Source organism: Dendropsophus ebraccatus, chromosome 14 (genome assembly GCF_027789765.1).
Source record: "Dendropsophus ebraccatus isolate aDenEbr1 chromosome 14, aDenEbr1.pat, whole genome shotgun sequence".
Lineage (NCBI taxonomy): Eukaryota > Metazoa > Chordata > Amphibia > Anura > Hylidae > Dendropsophus > Dendropsophus ebraccatus.
The window spans coordinates 78,424,754-78,450,004 of record NC_091467.1 but is presented as its reverse complement, the minus strand read 5'-3'; the positions used below and the strand labels follow the sequence as shown (position 1 = coordinate 78,450,004).

At 47.2% G+C, this 25,251-nt stretch overlaps 1 protein-coding gene across 1 annotated transcript in view; it reads left to right on the top strand.

Moving 5' to 3' along the window:
• Positions 1–25,251, top strand: part of LOC138771703 (protein-glutamine gamma-glutamyltransferase E-like) — a 95,120-nt gene that overhangs the window by 66,542 nt on the left and 3,327 nt on the right. The window contains exons 6-12 of the mRNA XM_069951612.1: positions 4,406–4,577; positions 4,723–4,858; positions 8,426–8,529; positions 17,295–17,537; positions 21,852–22,172; positions 22,269–22,426; positions 24,169–24,302. Of these exons, the coding sequence (XP_069807713.1) occupies positions 4,406–4,577; positions 4,723–4,858; positions 8,426–8,529; positions 17,295–17,537; positions 21,852–22,172; positions 22,269–22,426; positions 24,169–24,302 (1,268 nt within the window). The remainder of the gene's footprint in view (positions 1–4,405; positions 4,578–4,722; positions 4,859–8,425; positions 8,530–17,294; positions 17,538–21,851; positions 22,173–22,268; positions 22,427–24,168; positions 24,303–25,251) is intronic.

Below are 25,251 nucleotides of genomic sequence, written 5' to 3'. Positions count from 1 at the left end.
ACCGACCACTGATACTATTATTACTATCCACTGATACTATTATTACTATCCACTGATACCGACCACTGATACTATTATTACTAACCACTGATACTATTATTACTAGCCACTGATACTATTATTACTAGCCACTGATACTATTATTACTAACCACTGATACTATTATTACTATCCACTGATACCGACCACTGATACTATTATTACTATCCACTGATGCCGGCCACTGATACTATTATTACCTATCCACTGATGCCGGCCACTGATACTATTATTACTATCCACTGATACTATTATTACTAGCCACTGATACTATTATTACTAACCACTGATACTATTATTGCTATCCACTGATACTATTATTACTATCCACTGATACCGACCACTGATACTATTATTACTATCCACTGATACCGACCACTGATACTATTATTACTAACCACTGATACCGACCACTGATACTATTATTACTATCCACTGATACTATTACTAACCACTGATACTATTATTACTATCCACTGATACGACCACTGATACTATTATTACTATCCACTGATACCGACCACTGATACTATTATTACTAACCACTGATACCGACCACTGATACTATTATTACTATCCACTGATACTATTATTACTATCCACTGATGCCGGCCACTGATACTATTATTACTATCCACTGATACTATTATTACTAACCACTGATACCGACCACTGATACTATTATTACTATCCACTGATACCGACCACTGATACTATTATTACTAACCACTGATACCGACCACTGATACTATTATTACTATCCACTGATACTATCACTAACCACTGATACTATTATTACTATCCACTGATACCGACCACTGATACTATTATTACTATCCACTGATGCCGACCACTGATACTATTATTACTATCCACTGATACTATTATTACTAACCACTTGATACTATTATTACTATCACTGATAACCGACCACTGATACTATTATTACTATCCACTGATACCGACCACTGATACTATTATTACTAACCACTGATACTATTATTACTAACCACTGATACCGACCACTGATACTATTATTACTATCCACTGATACTATTATTACTAACCACTGATACTATTATTACTAACCACTGATACCGACCACTGATACTATTATTACTATCCACTGATACCGACCACTGATACTATTATTACTATCCACTGATACTATTATTACTATCCACTGATACTATTATTACTATCCACTGATACTATTATTACTAACCACTGATACTATTATTACTATCCACTGATACTATTATTACTATCCACTGATACTATTTTTACTATCCACTGATACTATTATTACTATCCATCGATGCCGACCACTAATGCTATTATTACTAACCACTGATACTATTATTACTAACCACTGATACTATTATTACTAACCACTGATACCGACCACTGATACTATTATTACTAACCACTGATACTATTATTACTAACCACTGATACTATTATTACTAACCACTGATACTATTATTACTATCCACTGATACTATTATTACTAACCACTGATACCGACCACTGATACTATTATTACTAACCACTGATACTATTATTACTAGCCACTGATACTATTATTACTAACCACTGATACTATTATTACTAACCACTGATACTATTATTACTAACCACTGATACCGACCACTGATACTATTATTACTATCCACTGATACCGACCACTGATACTATTATTACTATCCACTGATACTATTATTACTATCCACTGATACTATTATTACTATCCACTGATACTATTATTACTAACCACTGATACTATTATTACTATCCACTGATGCCGGCCACTGATACTATTATTACTATCCACTGATACTATTATTACTATCCACTGATACTATTATTACTATCCATCGATGCCGACCACTAATGCTATTATTACTAACCACTGATACTATTATTACTAACCACTGATACTATTATTACTAACCACTGATACTATTATTACTAACCACCGATACCGACCACTGATACTATTATTACTAACCACTGATACTATTATTACTAACCACTGATACTATTATTACTAACCACTGATACTATTATTACTATCCACTGATACTATTATTACTAACCACTGATACCGACCACTGATACTATTATTACTAACCACTGATACTATTATTACTAACCACTGATACTATTATTACTAACCACTGATACTATTATTACTATCCACTGATACTATTATTACTATCCACTGATACCGACCACTGATACTATTATTACTAACCACTGATACTATTATTACTAACCACTGATACCGACCACTGATACTATTATTACTGACCACTGATACCGACCACTGATACTATTATTACTAACCACTGATACTATTATTACTATCCACTGATACCGACCACTGATACTATTATTACTAACCACTGATACCGACCACTGATACTATTATTACTAACCACTGATACTATTATTACTAAGCACTGATACTATTATTACTAACCACTGATACTATTATTACTATCCACTGATACCATTATTACTATCCACTGATACTATTATTACTATCCACTGATACTATTATTACTATCCACTGATACTATTATTACTATCCACTGATACTATTATTACTAACCACTGATACTATTATTACTATCCACTGATACCGACCACTGATACTATTATTACTAACCACTGATACTATTATTACTATCCACTGATACTATTATTACTAACCACTGATACCGACCACTGATACTATTATTACTAACCACTGATACCGACCACTGATACTATTATTACTAACCATTGGTACTATTATTACTAACCACTGATACCGACCACTGATACTATTATTACTAACCACTGATACCGACCACTGATACCATTATTACTAACCATTGGTACTATTATTACTAACCACTGATACCGACCACTGATACTATTATTACTAACCACTGATACTATTATTACTAACCACTGATACCGACCACTGATACTATTATTACTAACCACTGATACTATTATTACTAACCACTGATACTATTATTACTATCCACTGATACCGACCACTGATAATATTATTACTAACCACTGATACCGACCACTGATACCATTATTACTATCCACTGATACTATTATTACTAACCACTGATACCGACCACTGATACTATTATTACTAACCACTGATACTATTATTACTAACCACTGATACTATTATTACTAACCACTGATACTATTATTACTAGCCACTGATACCGACCACTGATACTATTATTACTAACCACTGATACCGACCACTGATACTATTATTACTAACCACTGATACTATTATTACTAGCCACTGATACTATTATTACTAAGCACTGATACTATTATTACTAACCACTGATACTATTATTACTAACCACTGATACTATTATTACTAAGCACTGATACTATTATTACTATCCACTGATACCATTATTACTAACCACTGATACTATTATTACTATCCACTGATACTATTATTACTATCCACTGATACTATTATTACTAGCCACTGATACTATTATTACTATCCACTGATACCGACCACTGATACTATTATTACTAACCACTGATACCGACCACTGATACTATTATTACTATCCACTGATACTATTATTACTATCCACTGATACTATTATTACTATCCATCGATGCCGACCACTAATGCTATTATTACTAACCACTGATACTATTATTACTAACCACTGATACTATTATTACTAACCACTGATACTATTATTACTAACCACCGATACCGACCACTGATACTATTATTACTAACCACTGATACTATTATTACTAACCACTGATACTATTATTACTAACCACTGATACTATTATTACTATCCACTGATACTATTATTACTAACCACTGATACCGACCACTGATACTATTATTACTAACCACTGATACTATTATTACTAACCACTGATACTATTATTACTAACCACTGATACTATTATTACTATCCACTGATACTATTATTACTATCCACTGATACCGACCACTGATACTATTATTACTAACCACTGATACTATTATTACTAACCACTGATACCGACCACTGATACTATTATTACTGACCACTGATACCGGCCACTGATACTATTATTACTAACCACCGATACCGACCACTAATGCTATTATTACTAACCACTGATACTATTATTACTAACCACTGATACTATTATTACTATCCACTGATGCCGCCCACTAGTACTGGCATCTGAGCCATGTGTAGAAGTGATGTTGGATTCTACGGACATTGGACGTGGCTCTCTCGGACGTGGCTCTCACTTTTTCACCTCTACTTCAATACAAACACTCAATCACTATAAATCTTCTTGCGTTTAGATCAACAGTCAGGATGATAAGGGAGTGATTGTGGGGAACTGGAGCGGAGATTATTCGGGAGGAGAGAGGCCGACCAAATGGAACGGGAGCACCGAGATCCTCCGCCAGTGGATGAGGAGCGGACCGGTGGAGTTTGGGCAGTGTTGGGTCTTTGCGGGGGTCCTCTGCACAGGTTGGTATTGCTGTATACAGTACATAGTGTGTGCCCGGTGCCCATGGGGGCTGATGGGTAATGCAGAGTCAGTTGTTGCACTGAAGCCTCCGTGGTTGTCGGTGGGAAGGTCTGACCCATGACCGTACTTTCCACCTATCTCCAGTGCTGCGATGTCTCGGGATTCCGGCTCGGGTCATCACCAATTTTTCCTCAGCTCACGACACAGATGGGAATCTTATTGTTGACCGCTATTTTGATGAGGAAGGAGCAGAATCTGAAGAAACTGCTGACAGCATATGGTAAGGTAGTATGGCGCCAGATGGGTGGTCGGGTGGCCTATGGGTGGTGACAGCATATGGTAAGGTAGTATGGCGCCAGATGGGTGGTCGGGTGGCCTATGGGTGGTGACAGCATATGCTAAGGGAGTATGGCGCCAGATGGGTGGTCGGGTGGCCTATGGGTGGTGACAGCATATGGTAAGGGAGTATGGCGCCAGATGGGTGGTCGGGTGGCCTATGGGTGGTGACAGCATATGGTAAGGGAGTATGGCGCCAGATGGGTGGTCTATGAGTGGTGACAGCATATGGTAAGGGAGTATGGCGCCAGATGGGTGGCCTATGGGTGGTGACAGCATATGGTAAGGGAGTATGGCGCCAGATGGGTGGTCGGGTGGCCTATGGGTGGTGACAGCATATGCTAAGGGAGTATGGCGCCAGATGGGTGGTCGGGTGGCCTATGGGTGGTGACAGCATATGGCAAGGTAGTATGGCGCCAGTTGGGTGGTCGGGTGGCCTATGGGTGGTGACAGCATATGGTAAGGGAGTATGGCGCCAGATGGGTGGTCTATGAGTGGTGACAGCATATGGTAAGGGAGTATGGCGCCAGATGGGTGACCTATGGGTGGTGACAGCATATGGTAAGGGAGTATGGCGCCAGATGGGTGGTCGGGTGGCCTATGGGTGGTGACAGCATATGGTAAGGGAGTATGGCGCCAGATGGGTGGTCTATGGGTGGTGACAGCATATGGTAAGGGAGTATGGCGCCAGATGGGTGGTCAGGTGGCCTATGGGTGGTGACAGCATATGGTAAGGGAGTATGGCGCCAGATGGGTGGTCGGGTGGCCTATGGGTGGTGACAGCATATGGTAAGGGAGTATGGCGCCAGATGGTTGGTCGGGTGGTCTATGGGTGGTGACAGCATATGGTAAGGGAGTATGGCGCCAGATGGGTGGTCGGGTGGTCTATGGGTGGTGACAGCATATGGTAAGGGAGTATGGCGCCAGATGGGTGGTCGGGTGGCCTATGGGTGGAGACAGCATATGGTAAGGGAGTATGGCGCCAGATGGGTGGCCTATGGGTGGTGACAGCATATGGTAAGGGAGTATGGCGCCAGATGGGTGGTCTATGGGTGGTGACAGCATATGGTAAGGGAGTATGGTGCCAGATGGGTGGTCGGGTGGTCTATGGGTGGTGACAGCATATGGTAAGGGAGTATGGTGCCAGATGGGTGGTCGGGTGGTCTATGGGTGGTGACAGCATATGGTAAGGGAGTATGGCGCCAGATGGGTGGTCGGGTGGCCTATGGGTGGAGACAGCATATGGTAAGGGAGTATGGCGCCAGCTTGGTGGTCTATGGGTGGTGACAGCATATGGTAAGGGAGTATGGTGCCAGATGGGTGGTCTATAGGTGGTGACAGCATATGGTAAGGGAGTATGGCGCCAGATGGGTGGTCGGGTGGTCTATAGGTGGTGACAGCATATGGTAAGGGAGTATGGTAAGCATAGAGCTTACCTGGCCAAGTGTGGGGGCCCAAAGCCCCTCCAGGGGCCCAGGGAGGGAGAGGGGCCCGGTGCTCTAATGCTCAGCCCACTCACTGTAGTGGAGGATGAGGGGCTGATCAGAAGACGGAGCAGAGAGAGAAGGGGGAAGGACCTGATCACATGACCCGGAGGTCCTCAACCTTACAGCGTGAAGAGCAGCCTGACAGAGAGGAAGAGGGAGAAGATTAAGCTGGAAGAGCTGTGTGTGTCAGTCAGTCAGTCAGTCAGTGTCTGCGTCAGTAATGTGTGTTTGTGTATGTTAGCGGTGCCTTAAGTGATTGCATAGTGTATGGATGATGGGTGCGTAGTGGGTGGTTGATGGGTGCGTAGTGGGTGGATGATGGGTGCGTAGTGGGTGGATGATGGGTGCGTAGTGGGTGGATGATGGGTGCGTAGTGGGTGGATGATGGGTGCGTAGTGGGTGGTTGATGGGTGCGTAGTGGGTGGTTGATGGGTGCGTAGTGTATGGATGATGGGTGCGTAGTGTATGGATGATGGGTGCGTAGTGGGTGGATGATGGGTGCGTAGTGGGTGGATGATGGGTGCGTAGTGGGTGGATGATGGGTGCGTAGTGGGTGGTTGATGGGTGCGTAGTGGGTGGTTGATGGGTGCGTAGTGGGTGGTTGATGGGTGCGTAGTGGGTGGTTGATGGGTGCGTAGTGTATGGATGATGGGTGCGTAGTGGGTGGATGATGGGTGCGTAGTGGGTGGATGATGGGTGCGTAGTGTATGGATGATGGGTGCGTAGTGTATGGATGATGGGTGCGTAGTGTATGGATGATGGGTGCGTAGTGTATGGATGATGGGTGCGTAGTAGGAGGATGATGGGTGCGTAGTGTATGGATGATGGGTGCATAGTGTATGGATGATGGGTGCGTAGTGTATGGATGATGGGTGCGTAGTGTATGGATGATGGGTGCGTAGTGTGTGGATGATGGGTGCGTAGTGGGTGGATGATGGGTGCGTAGTGTATGGATGATGGGTGCATAGTGGGTGGATGATGGGTGCGTAGTGGGTGGATGATGGGTGCGTAGTGTATGGATGATGGGTGCGTAGTGTATGGATGATGGGTGCGTAGTGTATGGATGATGGGTGCGTAGTAGGAGGATGATGGGTGCGTAGTGTATGGATGATGGGTGTGTAGTGTATGGAAGATGGGTGCGTAGTGTATGGATGATGGGTGCGTAGTGTATGGATGATGGGTGCGTAGTGTATGGATGATGGGTGTGTAGTAGTAGGATGATGGGTGCGTAGTAGGAGGATGATGGGTGCGTAGTAGGAGGATGATGGGTGCGTAGTGTATGGATGATGGGTGCGTAGTGTATGGATGATGGGTGCGTAGTGTATGGATGATGGGTGCGTAGTGTATGGATGATGGGTGCGTAGTAGGAGGATGATGGGTGCGTAGTGTATGGATGATGGGTGTGTAGTGTATGGATGATGGGTGCGTAGTGTATGGATGATGGGTGCGTAGTGTATGGATGATGGGTGTGTAGTAGTAGGATGATGGGTGTGTAGTAGTAGGATGATGGGTGCGTAGTAGTAGGATGATGGGTGCGTAGTAGGAGGATGATGGGTGCGTAGTAGGAGGATGATGGGTGCGTAGTGTATGGATGATGGGTGCGTAGTGTATGGATGATGGGTGCGTAGTGTATGGATGATGGGTGCGTAGTGTATGGATGATGGGTGCGTAGTGTGTGGATGATGGGTGCGTAGTGGGTGGATGATGGGTGCGTAGTGTATGGATGATGGGTGCGTAGTGGGTGGATGATGGGTGCGTAGTGGGTGGATGATGGGTGCGTAGTAGGAGGATGATGGGTGCGTAGTAGGAGGATGATGGGTGCGTAGTAGGAGGATGATGGGTGCGTAGTGTATGGATGATGGGTGCGTAGTAGGAGGATGATGGGTGTGTAGTAGGAGGATGATGGGTGCGTAGTGTATGGATGATGGGTGCGTAGTGTATGGATGATGGGTGCGTAGTGTATGGATGATGGGTGCGTCGTGGTATTGTGAAGCTGATCCTCACCTATAATTCTGTCTCGATAGGAATTTCCACGTCTGGGTTGAGGCCTGGTTTGCCCGCAGTGACATTGGCGCGGCTTACAATGGATGGCAGGTGCTGGACGCCACTCCACAGGAAGAGAGTGAAGGTAAAGGAATCATTGTAGAGGATGAGCGGGGGCTCCGCCCAATGTCAGGCAGGGATCAGCGGCCATCATGGAGATCAGCGCTCATCTGTGGAGCCTTCGTATTGAGGTGTGATCAGCCGCCGAGGAGAGATTGGACTAATCCATCCCTACTGAGGGGGGCCACAGGTTCTAATACTGACCCCTTAGTGACCGGCGATGGCAGAGAATGGAGCTGCGGTGCCAGTAAGGCCCCCACCCCATCCCCCCAGCTACCGGAGGTAGTGTGTGGGGGTCCGTCCCGGCCCGTTCCCTCATCGGCAATCGCCGGTATTAACATTATAATGGCCAATTATCACTGTGATGTATAACCACCCCAGATTACCTGTAACCCCCCCAGATTGCCCAAAACCCCCCCAGATTACCCATAACCCCCCCAGATTACCCATAACAACCCCAGATTACCCATAACCCCCCCAGATTACCCATAACCCCCCCAGATTACCTGTAACCCCCCAGATTACCTGTAACCCCCCAGATTACCCGTAACCCCCCCAGATTACCTGTAACCCCCCGATTACCTGTAACCCCCCCAGATTACCCATAACAACCCCAGATTACCCATAACCCCCCCAGATTACCCATAACAACCCCAGATTACCCGTAACCCCCCCTCAGATTACCCGTAACCCCCCCCCCCAGATTACCCGTAACCCCCCCCGATTACCCGTAACCCCCCAGATTACCCGTAACCCCCCCCAGATTACCTGTAACCCCCCCCAGATTACCTGTAACCCCCCAAATTACCCGTAAACCCCCCAGATTACCCGTAACCCCCCCCAGATTACCCGTAACCCCCCCTAGATTACCCGTAACCCCCCCAGATTACCCGTAGCCCCCCCCAGATTACCCATAACCCCCCAGATTACCCGTAACCCCCCAGATTACCCGTAACCCCCCAGATTACCCATAACCCCCCAGATTACCCGTAACCCCCCTAGATTACCCGTAACCCCCCTAGATTGCCCGTAACCCCCCCCAGATTACCCGTAACCCCCCCAGATTACCCGTAACCCCCCCCAGATTACCAGTAAACCCCCCCCAGATTACCCGTAACCCCCCAGATTACCCGTAACCCCCCGCATTACCTGTAACCCCCCCAGATTACCTGTAACCCCCCCGCATTACCTGTAACCCCCCCCCCCCCCCCGATTACCCGTAATCAACTGGTACCAGTTATACAGATTTGTAACTCACTTCTTTATAAAAATCTCCAGTCTTCCAGTACTTATCAGCTGCTGTATGTCCTGCAGGATATGGTGTATTCTCTCCAGTCTTCCAGTACTTATCAGCTGCTGTATGTCCTGCAGGAAGTGGTATATTCTCTCCAGTCTGACACAGTGCTCTCTGCTGCCACCTCTGTCCATGTCAGGAACTGTCCAGAGCAGGAGAGGTTTTCTATGGGGATTTGCTGCTGCTCTGGACAGTTCCTGACATGGACAGAGGTGGCAGCAGAGAGCACTGTGTCAGACTGGAGAGAATACATCACTTCCTGCAGGACATACAGCAGTTGATAAGTACTGGAAGACTGGAGAGAATACACCACTTCCTGCAGGACATACAGTTGCTGATAAGTACTGGAAGACTGGAGAGAATACACCACTTCCTGCAGGACATACAGTTGCTGATAAGTACTGGAAGACTGGAGATTTTCTTATATAGAAGAGAACTACAAATCTGTATACCCAGCTGTATCTGGCACCAGGTGATTTGAAAGAATTTTTTTTGTTTGAGAACAAACCCATTATTGTATAATGCTGCACAATGATGGCGGTCTGTGCTATATGCAGTATTACTGACTGTATAGAGGTGTAATATGGCTCCGGGATATGAGTGTTATACGGCTCCGGGATATGAGTGTTATACGGCTCCGGGATATGAGTGTTATACGGCTCCGGGACATGAGTGTTATACTGCTCCGGGATATGAGTGTTATACGGCTCCGGGACATGAGTGTTATACGGCTCCGGGATATGAGTGTTATACGGCTCCGGGATATGAGTGTTATACGGCTCCGGGATATGAGTGTTATACGGCTCCGGGACATGAGTGTTATACGGCTCCGGGATATGAGTGTTATACGGCTCCGGGACATGAGTGTTATACGGCTCCGGGATATGAGTGTTATACGGCTCCGGGATATGAGTGTTATATGTCTCCGGGATATGAGTGTTATACGGCTCCGGGATATGAGTGTTATACGGCTCCGGGACATGAGTGTTATACGGCTCCGGGATATGAGTGTTATACGGCTCCGGGACATGAGTGTTATACGGCTCCGGGATATGAGTGTTATACGGCTCCTGGATATGAGTGTTATACGGCTCCGGGACATGAGTGTTATACGGCTCCGGGATATGAGTGTTATACGGCTCCGGGATATGAGTGTAATATGGCTCCGGGACATGAGTGTTATACGGCTCCGGGATATGAGTGTTATACGGCTCCGGGATATGAGTGTTATACGGCTCCGGGACATGAGTGTTATACGGCTCCGGGATATGAGTGTTATACGGCTCCGGGACATGAGTGTTATACGGCTCCGGGATATGAGTGTTATACGGCTCCTGGATATGAGTGTTATACGGCTCCGGGACATGAGTGTTATACGGCTCCGGGATATGAGTGTAATATGGCTCCGGGATATGAGTGTAATATGGCTCCGGGACATGAGTGTTATACGGCTCCGGGATATGAGTGTTATACGGCTCCGGGATATGAGTGTTATACGGCTCCGGGATATGAGTGTTATACGGCTCCGGGACATGAGTGTTATACGGCTCCGGGACATGAGTGTTATACGGCTCTGTATGGCTCCGGTATATCAATGTTATGCGGTTCTGTATGGCTCCGGGATATCAATGTTTTACGGCTCTGTATGGCTACGGGTTATTCCCTCCCTGGGGTTAGGGTTATTCTCCCCTCCCCCCTGGGGTTAGGGTTATTCCCCCCTGGGGTTAGGGTTATTCCCCCCCCCCCCTGGGGTCAGGGTTATTCTCCCCCCCCTGGGGTTAGGGTTATTCTCCCCTCCCCCTGGGGTTAGGGTTATTCCCCCCCTGGGGTTAGGGTTATTCCCTCCCTTGGGGCTAGGGTTATTCCCTCCCTTGGGGCTAGGGTTATTCCCCCCCCTGGGGCTAGGGTTATTCCCCCCCCTGGGGCTAGGGTTATTCCCCCCCTCTGGGGTTAGGGTTATTCCCCCCTCTGGGGTTAGGGTTATTTCCCCCCTGGGGTTAGGGTTATTCTTCCCCCCTGGGGCTAGGGTTATTCCCCCTGGGGTTAGGGTTATTCCCCCCTGGGGTTAGGGTTATTCCCCCTGGGGGACTTCTAGTATAAGCACTCTGATCTCTCATTGAAATCTATGCTGTATAGTTATACAGCATAGATCTATTACTCTTGGCTGCATCCAATTACTTAACGGTCACAGCAATCGGACAAAGCCCGCTAATAGCCGCAGTCCCGGGCTACATGCCGCACCCAGGACCACGGCGGTTTAGAGCGGGGTCGCCGCGTGGCACTGCTCTGAACATCCCTAGGCGACAGCCCAGGACATACAGGTACGCCCAGGGTCGCCTAGGGGTTAAAGTCCACTGGTCAACAACATAGTCCAACCGAATGCGACATAATCCTCTGCATGACGGAATCTGAGAAAGAAAGGGAGAAGAAACCGCTCATTACCCAGGAGGCAAAGCGGGAACAATGAGACCATTTAGAGACAATTCTGAGCCAAACAAATCAGCACCACAGAAAATAGGCCCGGCTTATCCCTGATGGTAACTAGACCAGGCTTATCCCTGATGGTAATAGACCAGGCTTATCCCTGATGGTAACTAGACCAGGCTTATCCCTGATGGTAAATAGACCAGGCTTATCCCTGATGGTAATAGACCAGGCTTATCCCTGATGGTAACTAGACCAGGCTTATCCCTGATGGTAATAGGCGCGGCTTATCCCTGATGGTAACTAGACCAGGCTTATCCCTGATGGTAATAGACCAGGCTTATCCCTGATGGTAACTAGACCAGGCTTACCCCTGATGGTAAATAGACCAGGCTTATCCCTGATGGTAATAGACCAGGCTTATCCCTGATGGTAACTAGACAAGGCTTATCCCTGATGGTAATAGGCGCGGCTTATCCCTGATGGTAACTAGACAAGGCTTATCCCTGATGGTAAATAGACCAGGCTTATCCCTGATGGTAATAGGCGCGGCTTATCCCTGATGGTAACTAGACAAGGCTTATCCCTGATGGTAAATAGACCAGGCTTATCCCTGATGGTAACTAGACCAGGCTTACCCCTGATGGTAAATAGACCAGGCTTATCCCTGATGGTAACTAGACCAGGCTTATCCCTGATGGTAACTAGACCAGGCTTATCCCTGATGGTAACTAGACCAGGCTTATCCCTGATGGTAAATAGACCAGGCATACCCCTGATGGTAACTAGACCAGGCTTATCCCTGATGGTAATAGACCAGGCTTATCCCTGATGGTAATAGACCAGGCTTATCCCTGATGGTAAATAGACCAGGCTTATCCCTGATGGTAATAGACCAGGCTTATCCCTGATGGTAACTAGACCAGGCTTATCCCTGATGGTAAATAGACCAGGCTTATCCCTGATGGTAACTAGACCAGGCTTACCCCTGATGGTAACTAGACCAGGCTTATCCCTGATGGTAACTAGACCAGGCTTACCCCTGATGGTAAATAGACCAGGCTTATCCCTGATGGTAACTAGACCAGGCTTACCCCTGATGGTAACTAGACCAGGCTTATCCCTGATGGTAATAGACCAGGCTTATCCCTGATGGTAATAGACCAGGCTTATCCCTGATGGTAAATAGACGCGGCTTACCCCTGATGGTAATAGACCAGGCTTATCCCTGATGGTAACTAGACCAGGCTTATCCCTGATGGTAAATAGACCAGGCTTATCCCTGATGGTAATAGACCAGGCTTATCCCTGATGGTAACTAGACCAGGCTTACCCCTGATGGTAAATAGACCAGGCTTATCCCTGATGGTAACTAGACCAGGCTTATCCCTGATGGTAACTAGACCAGGCTTATCCCTGATGGTAACTAGACCAGGCTTATCCCTGATGGTAAATAGACCAGGCTTATCCCTGATGGTAAATAGACCAGGCTTATCCCTGATGGTAAATAGACCAGGCTTATCCCTGATGGTAACTAGACCAGGCTTATCCCTGATGGTAATAGACCAGGCTTATCCCTGATGGTAAATAGACCAGGCTTATCCCTGATGGTAAATAGACCAGGCTTATCCCTGATGGTAAATAGACCAGGCTTATCCCTGATGGTAACTAGACCAGGCTTATCCCTGATGGTAAATAGACCAGGCTTATCCCTGATGGTAAATAGACCAGGCTTATCCCTGATGGTAAATAGACACGGCTTATCCCTGATGGTAAATAGACACGGCTTATCCCTGATGGTAACTAGACCAGGCTTACCCCTGATGGTAACTAGACCAGGCTTATCCCTGATGGTAAATAGACCAGGCTTATCCCTGATGGTAACTAGACCAGGCTTACCCCTGATGGTAACTAGACCAGGCTTACCCCTGATGGTAAATAGACCAGGCTTATCCCTGATGGTAATAGACCAGGCTTATCCCTGATGGTAAATAGACCAGGCTTATCCCTGATGGTAATAGACCAGGCTTATCCCTGATGGTAAATAGACCAGGCTTATCCCTGATGGTAAATAGACCAGGCTTATCCCTGATGGTAAATAGACCAGGCTTATCCCTGATGGTAACTAGACCAGGCTTATCCCTGATGGTAACTAGACCAGGCTTATCCCTGATGGTAATAGACCAGGCTTACCCCTGATGGTAAATAGACCAGGATTATCCCTGATGGTAAATAGACCAGGCTTATCCCTGATGGTAACTAGACCAGGCTTACCCCTGATGGTAAATAGACCAGGCTTATCCCTGATGGTAACTAGACCAGGCTTATCCCTGATGGTAATAGACCAGGCTTATCCCTGATGGTAACTAGACCAGGCTTATCCCTGATGGTAACTAGACCAGGCTTATCCCTGATGGTAACTAGACCAGGCTTATCCCTGATGGTAACTAGACCAGGCTTATCCCTGATGGTAAATAGACCAGGCTTATCCCTGATGGTAAATTGCACTTTCAATAGACCAGTCTATTTGTGATATAGCAGAAATAGACGACATCTAGTAAAATCCCGTTATTAAATCTCCCCCACAGGGTATGTATAGTGGTGCATAGATACAAGTAATAATGAGTTGGTAATATATATATATATATAAACAATATGCATGCATCTAGCGCCACTACCCTAACTCCGATATTGGTTACAGTACTTAGGTGAAATGGCACTTACTCCAGTTGCATGTAAATGTGCGATACGCCGTTCCGTGTAGATACTAATGGCAGGTCTTACGATATGTAGATATTTCTCCGTTCCGTGTAGATACTAATGGCAGGTCTTGCAGTGTGTAGATATTTCTCCGTTCCGTGTAGATACTAATGGCAGGTCTTACGATATGTAGATATTTCTCCGTTCCGTGTAGATACTAATGGCAGGTCTTACGATATGTAGATATTTCTCCGTTCCGTGTAGGTGATAATGGCAGGTCTTACGATATGTAGATATTTCTCCGTTCCGTGTAGATGATGGTGGCAGGTCTTACGATATGTAGATATTTCTCCGTTCCGTGTAGGTGATAGTGGCAGGTTTTACGATATGTAGATATTTCTCCGTTCCGTGTAGATACTAATGGCAGGTCTTACGATATGTAGATATTTCTCCGTTCCGTGTAGATGATAGTGGCAGGTCTTACGATATGTAGATATTTCTCCGTTCCGTGTAGATCATAGTGGCAGGTCTTACGATATGTAGATATTTCTCCGTTCCGTGTAGATGATAGTGGCAGGTCTTACGATATGTAGATATTTCTCCGTTCCGTGTAGATACTAATGGCAGGTCTTGCAGTGTGTAGATATTTCTCCGTTCCGTGTAGATGATGGTGGCAGGTCTTACGATATGTAGATATTTCTCCGTTCCGTGTAGATGATAATGGCAGGTCTTACGGTGTGTAGATATTTCGCCGTTCCGTGTAGATACTAATGGCAGGTCTTACGATATGTAGATATTTCTCCGTTCCGTGTAGATGATAATGGCAGGTCTTACGATATGTAGATATTTCTCCGTTCCGTGTAGATACTAATGGCAGGTCTTACGATATGTAGATATTTCTCCGTTCCGTGTAGATACTAATGGCAGGTCTTACGATATGTATGTATATATATATATATATATATATATATATATATATATATATATATATATATGCCACTATGATCTACACGGAACGGAGAAATATCTACATATCGTAAGACCTGCCACTATCACCTACACGGAACGGAGAAATATCTACATATCGTAAGACCTGCCACTATCACCTACACGGAACGGAGAAATATCTACATATCGTAAGACCTGCCACTATCATCTACACGGAACGGAGAAATATCTACATATCGTAAGACCTGCCACTATCACCTACACGGAACGGAGAAATATTTACATATCGTAAGACCTGCCATTAGTATCTACACGGAACGGAGAAATATCTACATATCGTAAGACCTGCCATTAGTATCTACACGGAACGGAGAAATATCTACATATCGTAAGACCTGCCACTATCACCTACACGGAACGGAGAAATATCTACATATCGTAAGACCTGCCACTATCACCTACACGGAACGGAGAAATATCTACATATCGTAAGACCTGCCACTATCATCTACACGGAACGGAGAAATATCTACATATCGTAAGACCTGCCACTATCATCTACACGGAACGGAGAAATATCTACATATCGTAAGACCTGCCATTATCATCTACACGGAACGGAGAAATATCTACATATCGTAAGACCTGCCATTAGTATCTACACGGAACGGAGAAATATCTACATATCGTAAGACCTGCCATTATCACCTACACGGAACGGAGAAATATTTACATATCGTAAGACCTGCCATTAGTATCTACACGGAACGGAGAAATATCTACATATCGTAAGACCTGCCACTATCACCTACACGGAACGGAGAAATATTTACATATCGTAAGACCTGCCATTAGTATCTACACGGAACGGAGAAATATCTACATATCGTAAGACCTGCCATTAGTATCTACACGGAACGGAGAAATATCTACATATCGTAAGACCTGCCACTATCACCTACACGGAACGGAGAAATATCTACATATCGTAAGACCTGCCACTATCACCTACACGGAACGGAGAAATATCTACATATCGTAAGACCTGCCACTATCACCTACACGGAACGGAGAAATATCTACATATCGTAAGACCTGCCATTAGTATCTACACGGAACGGAGAAATATCTACATATCGTAAGAGCTGCCATTAGTATCTACACGGAATAGCGTATCGCACATTTACATGCAACTGGAGTAAGTGCCATTTCACCTAAGTACTGTAACCAATATCGGAGTTAGGGTAGTGGCGCTAGATGCATGCATATTGTTTGTCTTGAAACCATAAAATATTTGAAGAAATACAGGGACAGCACTGTATCTTAAACCACATTTAAATTATATATATATATATATACTATGATCAGTAATGGGAAAGTAATATACATATCCTATGAACAGTAATCTCTGCTCTCTGCCATAGGATTATATCGTCTCGGCCCCTGTTCTGTGACGGCCATTAAGGAGGGTGACGTGGACCTGGATTACGATGCACCTTTTGTATTCGCTGAGGTAAATGCCGACATAACGGACTGGCTGATCACTGCCGATAACTCCAAGAAGAAGATCAGCGCAAACGCACGATCAGTGGGAAGATTAACCAGCACCAAGGCCTTACACTCCAACGCCCGGGCCGATGTAACCAGCAGCTATAAGTACCCTGAAGGTAAGGACCTCATCTATATATATATATATGTGTGTGTGTGTGTGTGTGTGTGTATATATATGACTCCCATGATGCTGTAGTACAGGAGGAGGAGGAGACATCAGTGTAGTGACTGGTACAGGAGGAGGAGGAGGAGACATCAGTGTAGTGACTGGTACAGGAGGAGGAGACATCAGTGTAGTGACTGGTACAGGAGGAGGAGGAGGAGACATCAGTATAGTGACTGGTAGAGGAGGAGGAGGAGACATCAGTGTAGTGACTGGTACAGGAGAAGGAGGAGACATCAGTGTAGTGACTGGTACAGGAGGAGGAGGAGGAGACATCAGTGTAGTGACTGGTACAGGAGGAGGAGACATCAGTGTAGTGACTGGTACAGGGGGAGGAGGAGACATCAGTGTAGTGACTGGTACAGGAGGAGGAGACATCAGTGTAGTGACTGGTACAGGAGGAGGAGACATCAGTGTAGTGACTGGTACAGGAGGAGGAGGAGACATCAGTGTAGTGACTGGTACAGGAGGAGGAGGAGGCATCAGTGTAGTGACTGGTACAGGAGGAGGAGACATCATTGTAGTGACTGGTACAGGAGGAGGAGGAGACATCAGTGTAGTGACTGGTACAGGAGGAGGAGGAGGCATCAGTGTAGTGACTGGTACAGGAGGAGGAGACATCAGTGTAGTGACTGGTACAGGAGAAGGAGGAGACATCAGTGTAGTGACTGGTACAGGAGGAGGAGGAGACATCAGTGTAGTGACTGGTACAGGAGGAGACATCAGTGTAGTGACTGGTACAGGAGGAGACATCAGTGTAGTGACTGGTACAGGAGGAGGAGGAGGAGACATCAGTGTAGTGACTGGTACAGGAGGAGACATCAGTGTAGTGACTGGTACAGGAGGAGGAGACATCAGTGTAGTGACTGGTACAGGAGGAGGAGGAGACATCAGTGTAGTGACTGGTACAGGAGGAGGAGGAGACATCAGTGTAGTGACTGGTACAGGAGGAGGAGACATCAGTGTAGTGACTGGTACAGGAGGAGGAGACATCAGTGTAGTGACTGGTACAGGAGGGGGAGGAGACATCAGTGTAGTGACTGGTACAGGGGGAGGAGACATCAGTGTAGTGACTGGTACAGGAGGAGGAGGAGACATCAGTGTAGTGACTGGTACAGGAGGAGAAGGAGACATCAGTGTAGTGACTGGTACAGGAGGAGGAGGAGACATCAGTGTAGTGACTGGTACAGGAGGAGGAGACATCAGTGTAGTGACTGGTACAGGGGGAGGAGACATCAGTGTAGTGACTGGTACAGGAGAAGGAGACATCAGTGTAGTGACTGGTACAGGAGGGGGAGGAGACATCAGTGTAGTGACTGGTACAGGAGGAGGAGACATCAGTGTAGTGACTGGTACAGGAGGAGGAGGAGACATCAGTGTAGTGACTGGTACAGGAGGAGGAGGAGGCATCAGTGTAGTGACTGGTACAGGGGGAGGAGGAGACATCAGTGTAGTGACTGGTACAGGAGGAGGAGGAGACATCAGTGTAGTGACTGGTACAGGAGGAGGAGGAGACATCAGTGTAGTGACTGGTACAGGAGGAGGAGGAGACATCAGTGTAGTGACTGGTACAGGAGAAGGAGGAGACATCAGTGTAGTGACTGGTACAGGAGGAGGAGGAGACATCAGTGTAGTGACTGGTACAGGTGGAGGAGACATCAGTGTAGTGACTGGTACAGGGGGAGGAGGAGGCATCAGTGTAGTGACTGGTACAGGGGGAGGAGGAGACATCAGTGTAGTGACTGGTACAGGAGAGGGAGACATCAGTGTAGTGACTGGTACAGGAGGAGGAGGAGACATCAGTGTAGTGACTGGTACAGGAGGAGGAGACATCAGTGTAGTGACTGGTACAGGAGGAGGAGACATCAGTGTAGTGACTGGTACAGGAGGAGGAGGAGACATCAGTGTAGTGACTGGTACAGGAGGAGACATCAGTGTAGTGACTGGTACAGGAGGAGACATCAGTGTAGTGACTGGTACAGGAGGAGGAGGAGACATCAGTGTAGTGACTGGTACAGGAGGAGGAGGAGACATCAGTGTAGTGACTGGTACAGGAGGAGGAGGAGACATCAGTGTAGTGACTGGTACAGGAGGAGGAGGAGGCATCAGTGTAGTGACTGGTACAGGAGGAGGAGACATCAGTGTAGTGACTGGTACAGGAGGAGGAGGAGACATCAGTGTAGTGACTGGTACAGGAGGAGGAGGAGGCATCAGTGTAGTGATTGGTACAGGAGGAGGAGACATCAGTGTAGTGACTGGTACAGGAGGAGGAGACATCAGTGTAGTGACTGGTACAGGAGGAGGAGGAGACATCAGTGTAGTGACTGGTACAGGAGGAGGAGACATTAGTGTAGTGACTGGTACAGGAGGAGGAGACATCAGTGTAGTGACTGGTACAGGAGGAGGAGGAGACATCAGTGTAGTGACTGGTACAGGAGGAGGAGGAGACATCAGTGTAGTGACTGGTACAGGAGGAGGAGGAGACATCAGTGTAGTGACTGGTACAGGAGGAGGAGGAGACATCAGTGTAGTGACTGGTACAGGAGGAGGAGGAGACATCAGTGTAGTGACTGGTACAGGAGGAGGAGGAGACATCAGTGTAGTGACTGGTACAGGAGGAGGAGGAGACATCAGTGTAGTGACTGGTACAGGAGGAGGAGGAGACATCAGTGTAGTGACTGGTACAGGAGGAGGAGGAGACATCAGTGTAGTGACTGGTACAGGAGGAGGAGACATCAGTGTAGTGACTGGTACAGGAGGAGGAGACATCAGTGTAGTGACTGGTACAGGAGGAGGAGACATCAGTGAAGTGACTGGTACAGGAGGAGGAGGAGGAGACATCAGTGTAGTGACTGGTACAGGAGGAGGAGACATCAGTGAAGTGACTGGTACAGGAGGAGGAGGAGGAGACATCGGTGTAGTGACTGGTACAGGAGGAGGAGGAGACATCAGTGTAGTGACTGGTACAGGAGGAGGAGGAGACATCAGTGTAGTGACTGGTACAGGAGGAGGAGACATCAGTGTAGTGACTGGTACAGGAGGAGGAGACATCAGTGTAGTGACTGGTACAGGAGGAGGAGACATCAGTGTAGTGACTGATACAGGAGGAGGAGACATCAGTGTAGTGACTGGTACAGGGGGAGGAGACATCAGTGTAGTGACTGGTACAGGAGGAGGAGACATCAGTGTAGTGACTGGTACAGGAGGAGGAGACATCAGTGTAGTTGTGGTGTCCCACTATGGATCTTGCTATTATTCACACCCTTCGTAAAAGTCTGTACTTTTTGTGGTCTTATTGCAGCCAAAGTATTACTAAAGATGACCACTAGATGTCGCTGTATTGTATATTGAAGTATGGAAGCTGCACAGCTGAAGTGTCTCAAAGGGTTATTGTATTTATGTGTACCAGATTCTTTGAATCAGTAGGATCTTTACTTCATTCTGTCCTATCACCTTTTCTCTTCTGTTTCACGCTTTCCATCCAACCACAGCGCACCTTACACGCTGGTTAGGAAGTTCTTCCCTTGGGTGAAGGAGGAGTCTTAGTTTAGCTTCGCTGGAGAAAGGACGCAGCTCTGATAGCTCTGCACAGTGGTTCTGCCAGGTCCCCAGCCCTCTGCCAGGTCCCCAGCCCTGACTTTACAAAAAAACTCACGGGGGGTGGGGGGGGGGCATTTATGAAAAGAGGTTTTAATTTTGTAAAAGCAGAAAAATCAAAGTTGTGTGTTTCGGTTCGGTCTGGCTGTAGTCGCACTGATCTGGGGACAGAGATGAGAAGGTGTCACATTTACAACATGAAACCCAAATGAAACTTGAAAAATAGCTGCTTTTTTTCCAATTTTACCTAATACATTTTTTCTGGTTTTGCGGAATATTTTATGGAAAATGAAGTATAATAAGGGCCGTGTGGGTCTGAAGGTGAACGATACAAGCGCTATGGGTTAAACATGCAGAGAGAAAAATAAAAGGGCAAACATTGTGAGTTCAGCTCTGGGGGACATGCACCAGGACTGGATTCCTGTTCCGCCATTCTTGGGTTAAGCCCGCCTCCTTTTCCCTGTTGGATCTTGGTAAATCTGGCATGACCTGCGCCTGTCTCTCACAGTAAAATGGGCGCGGGAGGAGGCCTTCTCCATGGTCTATGCCATAGATGTCCCCCTATATGTAGAACTCTCGAGCAGATTGGACAGCTGGGGTCATGTGACTGGCTAACTATTTTCTGAGAATTCTCAGTATTTCACTAAAGATTCTTCATGTACATTTCCAGGCAGCGCCAAAGAAAGAGAAATATTTAAGAAGGCTCGAATGAAGCTGGCGACTACGGCCTATGGAGCGAGAGGCGGCCCCGTTGCATTCTCAGCCGCCGATACAGAACCAGCACCCAAACCCAATTTTACTGGCAGCTTTAAACACAGCAGCGACATAGAGGTCGGCCAAGATGTCTCCTTCACCCTGAACCTGAAGAATCCCAGCGCTGAGGAGCTAAGTCTACAGGTCAGACTGACGGCCTCCGCTATCGTGTATACCAACGCCGCCGTGAAGGACGTCCTGACCAACGCTCAGACCATGAAGCTGGGGCCAAACCAAGGTCAGTCCTCAGACTGTGACCGAGCTTTGGAGGGTTTTCTTACGTTCTAACAAAGATCGCCGTCATTCTTCAGTTTATTCTTTTGTCTTCTTCCAGAGAGCGTCATCCCGTACACTATACCGTACAGCGAGTATGAGAACGCCATAACCACGGATAACATGATCAAAGCCGTGGCCGTGTGTGAGGACGACAAAGGAGGAAAACTCCTGGTGGAGACCGTCATCATCCTGAAGAATCCGCCCATCATGCTCAAGGTAAGAGAAGGCCACACGTTACGTCTCCAAATCCAATAAAGGAAAATGTGTCCGATGTGTACGGAACGTTCACTAGGCTTATTGTTAGCTGTCTGATCAAGGGGTCCAAACCCCCCGAAATAACTTAGACGTCCTAATGTTTAATGGCCTGAGGTCGCCCTTCACCATCAGGAGACTGGACCTGGATACAGTAAGTATAGCTGGTATATAGATACCTATAGGAGACTGGACCTGGATACAGTAAGTATAGCTGGTATATAGCAGCCTTCAGGAGACTAGACCTGGATACAGTAAGTATAGCTGTTATATAGCTGCCTTCAGGAAACTGGACCTGGATACAGTAAGTATAGCTGGTATATAGATACCTATAGGAGACTGGACCTGGATACAGTAAGTATAGCTGTTATATAGCAGTCAGGAGACTGGACCTGGATACAGTAAGTATAGCTGTTATATAAAAGTCAGGAGACTGGACCTGGATACAGTAAGTATAGCTGTTATATAGCAGGAGACCGGACCTGGATACAGTAAGTATAGCTGTTATATAACTGCCTTCAGGAGACTGGACCTGGATACAGTAAGTATAGCTGTTATATAGCAGGAGACTGGACCTGGATACAGTAAGTATAGCTGTTATATAACTGCCTTCAGGAGACTGGACCTGGATACAGTAAGTATAGCTGTTATATAACTGCCTTCAGGAGACTGGACCTGGATACAGTAAGTATAGCTGTTATATAGCTGCCTTCAGGAGACTGGGCCTGGATACAGTAAGTATAGCTGTTATATAGCAGGAGACTGGACCTGGATACAGTAAGTATAGCTGGTATATAGCAGGAGACTGGACCTGGATACAGTAAGTATAGCTGGTATATAGCTGCCTTCAGGAGACTGGACCTGGATACAGTAAGTATAGCTGTTATATAGCTGCCTTCAGGAGACTGGGCCTGGATACAGTAAGTATAGCTGGTATATAGCTGCCTTCAGGAGACTGGGCCTGGATACAGTAAGTACAAATGTCTTCAGGAGACTGGGCCTGGATACAGTAAGTATAGCTGTTATATAGCAGGAGACTGGACCTGGATATAGTAAGTATAGCTGGTATATAGCAGCCTTTAGGAGACTGGACCTGGATACAGTAAGTATAGCTGTTATATAACTGCCTTCAGGAGACTTGACCTGGATACAGTAAGTACTGCTGTTATATAGCTGTTATATAGCAGGAGACTGGGCCTGGATACAGTAAGTATAGCTGTTATATAGCAGGAGACAGGGCCTGGATACAGTCTTTCAAAAGTTATAAGGACAGGGACACCGTTCTGTTCTGTAACCCCCTGTTGTGCCTTAGATGAGCCCCATCACAATGAGTCAGGGTAGACCAATCCAAATTATTATTATTATTAGATGAGCAAATTTACAGTAATAATGAAGGGCTTTGCTAGTCCCAGCAGTCGGCTGCCGCTCTGGGTGCTGGGAAAAGCTAAAGCCAGTCCTGGGACACTGGGAGAAGCTTCCCAACACTGGATCCAGTTTTTCCCAGTACCTGTAGTGGAGCGGCAGCTGGCTGCTGGGACTAGCAAAGCCCTTCACTATTAGGGCCCGTTCTTCTGCAGAAAACAGACGGAAATTCCGAGCGGAATCCCTGCTGTGCTCGGGATTCCACTTGCCTCACTTTCTCCATGTTAAGTACAGGGCATCTCTGCTGAGAGAATTCCCATGGGATTTGATGTTCTCTATTACAGGCCATGCGGCAAGCCAAGCTGAATAACCCTCTCAGGGTGGAGATCACATTCACCAATCCCATGCCAGAAGACATTGCTGACGGTGTCCTCACGGTTGGGGGCAGTGGGCTGGTAAAGGAGCAGATCACCATTCAGTAAGTATGAATTGTTATAGAAAACCTGTAGTGTGGGGTTTGCTGCAGGCTCACCGCCCACTGGTGACCATTCCCACGGCTCTGGCAGACTTTATAGAGAGACTTCAGCCAAACCTGCAAACCACGATAGGCTTGTCCCTTTCATGGCTATATTATTCTTGGAGCACAAGGATTGTTCATCTTCTCAGTGGTGACCTCATCTTCTCACAGTTCCCATCCTTGTTCACCACCTCTTCCTCACAACCTTGCCCTGCTCTTGTTGCTCCCGCTCTTGCCGCCCCTGCTCTTTCTCTTGCCACTCTTTCCGCCCCTGCTCTTGCCTCCCCCACTCCTGCTCTTGCCGCCCCTGCCCTTGCCTCCCCGCTCCCGCTCTTGCCGCCCCTGCTCTTTCTCTTGCCTCCCCCACCCCTGCTCTTGCCGCCCCTGCTCTTTCTCTTGCCTCCCCCACCCCTGCTCTTGCCGCCCTTGTCTCTCCTGCTCTTGCCACCCTTGCCGCCCCTGCTCTTGCCGCCCCTGCTCTTGCCACCCCTGCTCTTGCCACCCCTGCTCTTGCCTCCCCCGCCCCTGCTCTTGCCGCCCCTGCTCCTGCTCTTGCCGCCCCTGCTCTTGCCACCCCTGCTCTTGCCTCCCCCACCCCTGCTCTTGCCGCCCCTGCTCTTGCCTCCCACGCTCCTGCTCTTGCCTCCCCCGCTCCTGCTCTTGCCACCCCTACTCCTGCTCTTGCCGCCCCTGCTCTTGCCTCCCACGCTCCTGCTCTTGCCTCCCCCGCTCCTGCTCTTGCCTCCCCCGCTCCTGCTCTTGCCACCCCTACTCCTGCTCTTGCCGCCCCTGCTCTTGCCTCCCTCGCCCCTGCTCTTGCCGCCCCTGCTCTTGCCTCCCCCGCCCCTGCTCTTGCCTCCACCGCCCCAGCTCTTGGCTCCCCCGCCCCTGCTCTTGCCTCCCCCGCCCC